The sequence below is a fragment of the Pleuronectes platessa genome, chromosome 8 (genome assembly GCF_947347685.1).
Source record: "Pleuronectes platessa chromosome 8, fPlePla1.1, whole genome shotgun sequence".
Lineage (NCBI taxonomy): Eukaryota > Metazoa > Chordata > Actinopteri > Pleuronectiformes > Pleuronectidae > Pleuronectes > Pleuronectes platessa.
In genome coordinates, this window is record NC_070633.1 from 28,972,344 (window position 1) to 28,982,269 (window position 9,926).

The 9,926-nt window shown below is 47.3% G+C and overlaps 1 protein-coding gene across 2 annotated transcripts; it reads right to left on the reverse strand.

Annotated features, from left to right (window-relative positions):
• Positions 1-2,050: 2,050 nt before the first annotated feature.
• Positions 2,051-9,416, reverse strand: ltc4s (leukotriene C4 synthase). 2 transcript variants are annotated; one of them, XM_053428986.1, is made up of 6 exons: positions 9,371-9,416; positions 4,315-4,374; positions 3,786-3,885; positions 3,013-3,083; positions 2,840-2,921; positions 2,051-2,696 (listed from the first exon to the last, which is right to left on the reverse strand). In XM_053428986.1, exons 2-6 carry the CDS (start codon positions 4,370-4,372, stop codon positions 2,555-2,557), a joined length of 453 nt encoding a protein of 150 aa, XP_053284961.1. In that variant the 5' UTR covers positions 4,373-4,374; positions 9,371-9,416; the 3' UTR covers positions 2,051-2,554. The 2 variants fall into 2 exon arrangements, with proteins under 2 accessions (XP_053284961.1, XP_053284962.1); XM_053428987.1 differs by lacking the exon at positions 9,371-9,416 and having other exon boundaries at positions 4,315-4,908.
• Positions 9,417-9,926: the final 510 nt, after the last annotated feature.

Below are 9,926 nucleotides of genomic sequence, written 5' to 3' on the forward strand. Positions count from 1 at the left end.
TGTGTGTGTGTGTGTGTGTGTTAGTCTGTGTGTGTTTGTGTGTGTGTGTGTGTGTGTTAGTCTGTCAGGTCTGTGTGTGTGTGTGTGTGTGTGTGTGTGTGTGTGTGTGTGTGTGTGTGTGTATAAATCGGATCAGATTAACACTGCCAGGTGAGCTGTGTTCAGGTGTATCAGCCAATCAGCACGAAGCTGTTAAGTGGATCAGCTGATGAGGACGTTTAGTTCGAGTCTGAAAACAAAGTCATGAATCGTTAATGTTTTCAGATCGAGTGACGCTCTATAAATTAATAATTAATTCATTATGTGATCCAAATAAACAGCTCCTCATCTTTTCTGTTATGATTCAACAATCAGTTGTTAATAAAGATCTGAAACATCAAAAGAGATTTTGAATCTAATTCCAGATAAAACTCCTGGTTCTAATTTTCTCAGATGTCATGTTTATGCACGTTGTTCATATAAAGGTTTGTTTGCACTTTATTAGGAACACAACACTGACTCATTTCTTCAATTCATTCAGGGGCAGGGGTCATCAGGTGGGTGGGGGCTTCTGTAGTCATGTGTTGGGGGGGCGTGGTAATCAGGTGGGGGAACTGTGGTGCCCTGGTGGAGGTCAACAGGTGGGGGGGGCTGTGTTCATCAGGTGAGTAGGGCTGTGTTCGTCAGGTTGGGGGGGGGGCTGTGGTGGAGGTCAGGTGAGGGGGGGCTTCTGTAGTCAGGTGTTGGGGGGGCATGGTCATCAGGTGGGGGAGCTGTGGTGCCCTGGTGGAGGTAAACAGGTGAGGGGGGGGGGGGCTGTGTTCGTCAGGTGAGTACGGCTGTGTTACTCAGGTTGGGGGGGGGGCTGTGTTCCTCAGGTGAGGGGGGGCTGTTGTGGAGGTCAGGTGAGGGGGGGTTGTGTTCCTCAGGTGAGGGGGGGTTGTGGTGGAGGTCAGCTGACGTGTGTTGGACAGAAAGTGAAGCAGCTGCTGTTCGATGGAAACTTTTTCTGATGCTGGAAACAACAACTGCTGCCATCACAGACGACAACACGCCAAGAATACACACAACCACATTCCACACAGGAACTGGTCCGTGTGTGTGTGTCTTTATGATCTGTGCATGTATGAATAGAACAACTTGTGAGGCAATAAAAGAAAGGGTGTGTGTCTGTGTGCATGAATGAGTGTGAGAGCATACAGTACATACCTGAGTGTGAGTGAGTGAGTGTGTGTGTGTGTGTGTGTGTGTGTGTGTGTGTGTGTGAGTGTGTGTGTGTGTGTGTGTGTGTGTGTGTGTGTGTGTGTGTGTGTGTGTGTGTGTGGTTCTTAATATAAACTGAGGCCGAGCTGCTCTATAAATAATCCTCAGTTCTGTGTGAGTGAGCTGAAAACTTTAATCTGCTTTAAAACAACATCCAGAGACCAGGTCCACAGACCAGGTCCACATCCACAGACCAGGTCGACAAACCAGGTCAACATCCACAGACCAGGTCCAGGTCCACAGACCAGGTCCACAAACCAAAGAAAAGAAGTGACTCCGACACTCTGCTGCTGCTGCAGCGCCCCCTGCTGCTGGAACTTGACCGACACAGGGTTGAGCCTCGAGGCTGTAAAATCTTATTGAATCTTTTCAGAACGTTTCAATCGATTTTACAGGAAACTCGATTCTTTAAACTTAGATTTTTTTATTTATACTGAAGATTTAATGGAGGAAAAACCAAACACATAAAACCGTCAATAACTTTAAAGAATGTTCCATAACAAAGGGAGACAAGGATAAATTATGATTTTATATATATATATAATTAAAAAGCCACAATGTTGTAGTTTTATATAAATAATTAAAGAATAAATATAAACAGAGAGTTCTATTTGAACTATTTGTGTGAAGAGTTTTATGTGAGAGACTGGAAACCAGTGGTCTGATGTGGTTCCGTGATGTCGTCTGGTTTCCATTAAGTTTAAAGTTTAAAGTCTTTACATCAGAGTCCAAACAGGAAATTGTGGTTCTTTATCGTCTGTCGTTGCTGCAGCAGATTGAGATAAAGAATCAAACAATACGTGAAAGAACAAGAGAAACGTTTTATTTTGTCAAAGTCAGGAAACACTCACATGATGAAACACTTAAATCGCTCTTTTCTCCTTCACAATAAAACTCCAGCTTGGGACAAAAATCTGTTACTCAGCATATGTTGGTTTTACTTTTAACAAAATATGGAAAAGTAAGAGGATTGTTTAGGTATACAATATATTTACTGATTTATTGCTTAACTGATAAAAAACGAGATGCATTTGTGTTTGTTTCTTTTATTTAAGTTCTATATATTTGGGTTTTCTTTGTATTTCTTTGTCAGACAATTTTGAAAACGACATCTTAGGAGCCATCGACTTTATTTTCTTATCAAAGACATAAGCAGAAATGAAAATTAATATATCATAATTAAATATATGGACATAGGGTTGGGGGGTTAAAGAACCTGTTTTCAGACTTTTAATCTTTCTTATCTAAAAGGTTCACTTCCTGTGTTCTCTTCCTGGATCGAACACAACATGTCTTCTCTTGACCTTTGACCTCAGGGCAGGTCGAGGGCGGAGCCAAGCTGCTGCAGGACGTCCACGTTCAGGTGAACTCTGAAGAACGAGAGGCCGACGCCCAGAGACGAGAGGCCAATCAGAGCCCAGAGAACCTGAGCGCTGAAGTAGAGCGGAGCCAGACTGACGGAGACAGGAAGTGAAGACGTGTGTTCAAACAGAATCTGAACTGGAACCTTCCCTCTGTGTTATGGTTCTACTGGTTTGTATCGAGTCATGAACAAGTTCAGATTAAACCTCAAACAGGAAGAGGAGGAGTCTCTTACCGTCCCTGAGCCGACTCCGAATAACCACGAAAGTAACGGAAACGTCCGTATAAATACAGCAGCCCGCACAGCGAGGACAGACCTACAAGACCCCCCCCACACACACACACAGTGTTACACAGAGGATCAACTGTGTGTAGTCGCTGACTGTGTCGTGTCAGGTGTGCGATCACCTGGGCTGAAGAAGACTCCGGCCGTCCACAGGACACTGATGAAGATGGGGAAATACTCGGAGCAGTTTGCTCTGAACACAGAAACATCTGCAGTTAGACCTGATCCCTCAGGATGAAAGTAATATTATATTAGATAATATCCTGATTTATAGGTTCACTGATAAAAATCCGCTGATAAGATGCTTTGTTTGTTTCTTAATAACATATTTTATCTATAGTTATTGTTTCGTAGCCAAAGGGTTTGATAACGACATCGTACCTTGATGTTGTATTTATATTTAGTTTAATTGTCTTGGTCAGTATATATATATATATGTATATATATTTCTATTCTTGGCTGTAGCGTCTGTAATGAATTATTTTTGGAGTATTTCTGATGATTAAACTTGTTCCAACGAAAGTTTCCTCCTTCTCTCCCTGAGCGTCTGTGACTCTGCTGAGTGGGTTCCATCTCCTGAGAGAACAACTGACTGAGAGTCACAGACACAACCAGCTGCAGCTGAAGAGTGAAGCTGAACTGAGATCAGTTACAAACACTCTGAAATTATTAAAAACCAGAGTTTATCTCCAATATTCAGCAGGAAACCGTGAAACATGAAGGATTCTGATCAGAGTTCGGTGGATTTGTTACAGCTGCAGCTCTTCAGGTTCAGGAAGCTGAGGATCATGGGTAATATCCAGTGGGAGGCTGCAGGGGGCGCTGTAGCCCAGTAACAGTTACACAGTGCTGCTTTAAATAAATGATCCATCTGAATAAAACCAAACAAACTGACTGAGCTCTGAAGGTTCTCTCAAACTCCGGTGGGCCGGTCGTGGCCGGAGGCGTCACAGAGAACTTCCTCCTGATGCTGATCACCTGTAGAGAGAAATAAGCTACACACACACACACACACACACACACACACACACACACACACACACACACTTTTTACTTTATTCAAATTATTATTGAAAATAAACATGTTTTAGTTTGAGCTCAGTTCAAAGTTCATTCTGTGTTTATGGAAAATGCAAAGTTGATTCATAAAGTTTACTAGAATTTAAAACCTTATTGAACTTTCAACCGTCTGGTTTTGATGCAGGAGATTTATTACACACACACTGAGCCTGACGTGTATTTTATATATGTATTTTACATAATAATAAACACTTCATTCATTCATGTTGATAGAATCAAATCAACAGGATCTTTATCTTAAACCTTCAGATGTCATAAATTCAGACTTTTTGATGAAATTAAATATTAAAGAAAACACATCAAAGCAACGTGTCTTCTCACATTTCCCAGCATGCATCTCTTACCTTGCTCCAGAACAGCCAGCACGGTGACAGCGGCGAGGGACAGTGTCTTCTCCTCCATCTCTGCAGGGAGACGACGAGACGGACGGTCATGGGACATTACACTGATCAAAGTCTTCCAACTGGGATCAAAGTCTTCCAACTGGGATCAATGTGTTCCAACTGGGATCAAAGTCTTCCAACTGGGATCAATGTGTTCCAACTGGGATCAAAGTCTTCCGACTGGGATCAATGTCTTCCTGCTGTTTGGACTGTTTTCTGTGCACTTAGCTGATGATCAAAGTTCAGGCCCTAACTTGGTACCTTCACCTCCTGTTGACCTTTTTGCGACCTGTGCCACTGGGTTCGATTCCTCTCTCTGTAGCAGTGAGGACAGACAGCCGACTGTCCGCTGTGTCTCGTTTCCTGGTTATCACATTAAGTAAAACCCTCCTTTCTAACTTTCTAATGGTTTCACTCTGAGCCACTGACTGTGTCCCTCTCTGCAGAATGAATCATGAGGACTCAAAGACAACGTCTCAGAAACTCAGTATTTATAATCTCATGATAAATTTCCACGACAGGAGACACAAGTGAGACAGCAGGAGAGAGACAGTAGGAGAGAGACAGTAGGAGAGAGACAGGAGAGACAGGTAAGACAGGTAAGACAGGTAAGACAGCAGGAGAGAGACAGTAGGAGAGAGACAGGAGAGACAGCAGGAGAGAGACAGGAGACACAGGTGAGACAGCAGGTCAGAGACAGTAGGAGAGAGGGGAGACAAGTGACAGCAGGAGACACAAGTGAGATGAGAGACAGCAGGAGAGAGACAGTAGGAGAGAGACAGGAGAGACAGGTGAGACAGTAGGAGAGAGACAGCAGGAGAGAGACAGGAGACACGGGTGAGACAGCAGGTCAGAGACAGTAGGAGAGCGCAGAGACAGGTCAGAGACAGCAGGAGACACAATTGAGACGAGAGACACAGGAGAGACAGTAGGAGAGAGACAGGAGACACGGATGAGACAGCAGGAGAGAGACAGGAGACATGGATGAGACAGCAGGAGAGAGACAGGAGACACAGGTGAGACAGTAGGAGAGAGACAGGAGAGACAGGTGAGACAGCAGGAGAGAGACAGGAGACACAGGTGAGACAGTAGGAGAGAGACAGGAGACACAGGTGAGACAGCAGGAGAGAGACAGGAGACACAGGTGAGACAGTAGGAGAGAGACAGAAGACACAGGTGAGACAGCAGGAGAGAGACAGGAGACACAGGTGAGACAGCAGGAGAGAGACAGGAGACACAGGTGAGACAGCAGGAGAGAGACAGGAGACACGGGTGAGACAGTAGGAGAGAGACAGGAGACACGGATGAGACAGCAGGAGAGAGACAGGAGACACAGGTGAGACAGTAGGAGAGAGACAGGAGAGAGACAGTAGGAGAGAGACAGGTGAGACAGCAGGAGAGAGACAGGGGACACGGATGAGACAGCAGGAGAGAGACAGGAGACACAGGTGAGACAGCAGGAGAGAGACAGGAGACACGGATGAGACAGCAGGAGAGAGACAGGAGAGACAGGTGAGACAGCAGGAGAGAGACAGGAGAGACAGGTGAGACAGCAGGAGAGAGACAGGAGACACAGGTGAGACAGTAGGAGAGAGACAGGAGACACAGGAGAGACAGTAGGAGAGAGACAGGAGACACGGATGAGACAGCAGGAGAGAGACAGGAGAGACAGGTGAGACAGCAGGAGAGAGACAGGAGAGACAGGTGAGACAGCAGGAGAGAGACGAGAGACACAGGAGAGACAGTAGGAGAGAGACAGGAGACACGGATGAGACAGCAGGAGAGAGACAGGAGACATGGATGAGACAGCAGGAGAGAGACAGGAGACACAGGTGAGACAGTAGGAGAGAGACAGGAGAGACAGGTGAGACAGCAGGAGAGAGACAGGAGACACAGGTGAGACAGTAGGAGAGAGACAGGAGACACAGGTGAGACAGCAGGAGAGAGACAGGAGACACAGGTGAGACAGTAGGAGAGAGACAGGAGACACAGGTGAGACAGCAGGAGAGAGACAGGAGACACAGGTGAGACAGCAGGAGAGAGACAGGAGACACAGGTGAGACAGCAGGAGAGAGACAGGAGACACGGATGAGACAGCAGGAGAGAGACAGGAGACACGGATGAGACAGCAGGAGAGAGACAGGAGACACAGGTGAGACAGTAGGAGAGAGACAGGAGAGAGACAGTAGGAGAGAGACAGGTGAGACAGCAGGAGAGAGACAGGAGACACAGGTGAGACAGCAGGAGAGAGACAGGGGACACGGATGAGACAGCAGGAGAGAGACAGGAGACACAGGTGAGACAGCAGGAGAGAGACAGGAGACACGGATGAGACAGCAGGAGAGAGACAGGAGAGACAGGTGAGACAGCAGGAGAGAGACAGGAGAGACAGGTGAGACAGTAGGAGAGAGACAGGAGACACAGGTGAGACAGTAGGAGAGAGACAGGAGACACAGGTGAGACAGCAGGAGAGAGACAGGAGACACAGGTGAGACAGTAGGAGAGAGACAGCAGGAGAGAGACAGGAGACACGGGTGAGACAGCAGGAGAGAGACAGGAGACACAGGTGAGACAGCAGGAGAGAGACAGGAGACACAGGTGAGACAGTAGGAGAGAGACAGCAGGAGAGAGACAGGAGACACAGGTGAGACAGTAGGAGAGAGACAGCAGGAGAGAGACAGGAGACACAGGTGAGACAGCAGGTCAGAGACAGTAGGAGAGAGGGGAGACAAGTGACAGCAGGAGACACAAGTGAGATGAGAGACAGCAGGAGAGAGACAGTAGGAGAGAGACAGTAGGAGAGAGACAGGTGAGACAGCAGGAGAGAGACAGTAGGAGAGAGACAGGTGAGACAGCAGGAGAGAGACAGGAGACACAGGTGAGACAGCAGGTCAGAGACAGTAGGAGACACAATTGAGACGAGAGACACAGGAGAGACAGCAGGAGAGAGACAGGAGACACAGGTGAGACAGTAGGAGAGAGACAGGAGACACAGGTGAGACAGTAGGAGAGAGACAGGAGACACAGGTGAGACAGCAGGAGAGAGACAGGAGACACAGGTGAGACAGTAGGAGAGAGACAGCAGGAGAGAGACAGGAGACACAGGTGAGACAGCAGGAGAGAGACAGGAGACACAGGTGAGACAGCAGGAGAGAGACAGGAGACACAGGTGAGACAGTAGGAGAGAGACAGCAGGAGAGAGACAGGAGACACAGGTGAGACAGTAGGAGAGAGACAGCAGGAGAGAGACAGGAGACACAGGTGAGACAGTAGGAGAGAGACAGCAGGAGAGAGACAGGAGACACAGGTGAGACAGCAGGTCAGAGACAGTAGGAGAGAGGGGAGACAAGTGACAGCAGGAGACACAAGTGAGATGAGAGACAGCAGGAGAGAGACAGTAGGAGAGAGACAGTAGGAGAGAGACAGGTGAGACAGCAGGAGAGAGACAGTAGGAGAGAGACAGGTGAGACAGCAGGAGAGAGACAGGAGACACAGGTGAGACAGCAGGTCAGAGACAGTAGGAGACACAATTGAGACGAGAGACACAGGAGAGACAGTAGGAGAGAGACAGGAGACACAGGTGAGACAGCAGGTCAGAGACAGTAGGAGACACAATTGAGACGAGAGACACAGGAGAGACAGCAGGAGAGAGACAGGAGACACAGGTGAGACAGTAGGAGAGAGACAGGAGACACAGGTGAGACAGTAGGAGAGAGACAGGAGACACAGGTGAGACAGCAGGAGAGAGACAGGAGACACAGGTGAGACAGCAGGAGAGAGACAGGAGACACAGGTGAGACAGGTGAGACAGTAGGAGAGAGACAGTAGGAGAGAGACAGGTGAGACAGCAGGAGAGAGACAGTAGGAGAGAGACAGGTGAGACAGCAGGAGAGAGACAGGAGACACAGGTGAGACAGCAGGTCAGAGACAGTAGGAGACACAATTGAGACGAGAGACACAGGAGAGACAGTAGGAGAGAGACAGGAGACACAGGTGAGACAGCAGGTCAGAGACAGTAGGAGACACAATTGAGACGAGAGACACAGGAGAGACAGCAGGAGAGAGACAGGAGACACAGGTGAGACAGTAGGAGAGAGACAGGAGACACAGGTGAGACAGTAGGAGAGAGACAGGAGACACAGGTGAGACAGTAGGAGAGAGACAGCAGGAGAGAGACAGGAGACACGGGTGAGACAGCAGGAGAGAGACAGGAGACACAGGTGAGACAGCAGGAGAGAGACAGGAGACACAGGTGAGACAGTAGGAGAGAGACAGCAGGAGAGAGACAGGAGACACAGGTGAGACAGTAGGAGAGAGACAGCAGGAGAGAGACAGGAGACACAGGTGAGACAGTAGGAGAGAGACAGCAGGAGAGAGACAGGAGACACAGGTGAGACAGCAGGTCAGAGACAGTAGGAGAGAGGGGAGACAAGTGACAGCAGGAGACACAAGTGAGATGAGAGACAGCAGGAGAGAGACAGTAGGAGAGAGACAGTAGGAGAGAGACAGGTGAGACAGCAGGAGAGAGACAGTAGGAGAGAGACAGGTGAGACAGCAGGAGAGAGACAGGAGACACAGGTGAGACAGCAGGTCAGAGACAGTAGGAGACACAATTGAGACGAGAGACACAGGAGAGACAGTAGGAGAGAGACAGGAGACACAGGTGAGACAGCAGGAGAGAGACAGGAGACACAGGTGAGACAGCAGGTCAGAGACAGTAGGAGACACAATTGAGACGAGAGACACAGGAGAGACAGTAGGAGAGAGACAGGAGACACAGGTGAGACAGCAGGAGAGAGACAGGAGACACAGGTGAGACAGCAGGAGAGAGACAGGAGACACAGGTGAGACAGCAGGAGAGAGACAGGAGACACAGGTGAGACAGCAGGAGAGAGACAGGAGACACAGGTGAGACAGCAGGAGAGAGACAGGAGACACAGGTGAGACAGCAGGTCAGAGACAGCAGGAGACACAATTGAGACGAGAGACACAGGAGAGACGAGAGACACCAACTCACCTGAAACTCCTCTGGACTGAAACACAGCTCGACAGAAACAGGAAGTCATTATACCATCACACCTGAAGGGGGCGGGGCCAAACACACTGACCATCTGTTCACCTGCAGGCTCATTTAAATCTCTTTATATAAAATCTATGGTTTAAACAGTTTTGAGAATAATCTGAAGAATAAACCGATTCTAAACTCGTAGATTATTTAGTGCATAATTGATAAGTTTAAAATTGATACGTGTATAAAAGATGTTTAGATAAAAGGTGTATACAGAATATTTGTGATAAGATGTGTATATAATAGATGTGTATATAATATACGTATAGATAATAGATTGTATATAGTAGATGTTTGTATAACAGATGTCTGATTAGATAATAGATCTGTTTGTATATAAACAGATGTGATTAATAATAGATATTTGTGGGTATATAATAGATGTGTGTAATTAGATAATAGGTGTATATAATAGATGTGTATGTGTATAGATAAGATGTTTGTATATGAAAGATGTGTGTTTGTATATAACAGATATAAATACACATAGATATTTCCTGCTCCT

What these genes read in the sequence shown, in the direction of transcription:
- ltc4s (XM_053428987.1), bottom strand. Translation starts at nt 4,411, where the DNA reads ATGTCCCATGACCGTCCGTCTCGTCGTCTCCCTGCAGAGATGGAGGAG. An exon ending in GCTGGCTGTTCTGGAGCAAG is followed by an intron (nt 3,886 to 4,314) that starts GTAAGAGATGCA and finishes GTGTGTGTGTAG; the next exon opens with CTTATTTCTCTCTACAGGTG. An exon ending in GAGAGAACCTTCAGAGCTCA is followed by an intron (nt 3,084 to 3,785) that starts GTCAGTTTGTTT and finishes TTCTGTGTTCAG; the next exon opens with AGCAAACTGCTCCGAGTATT.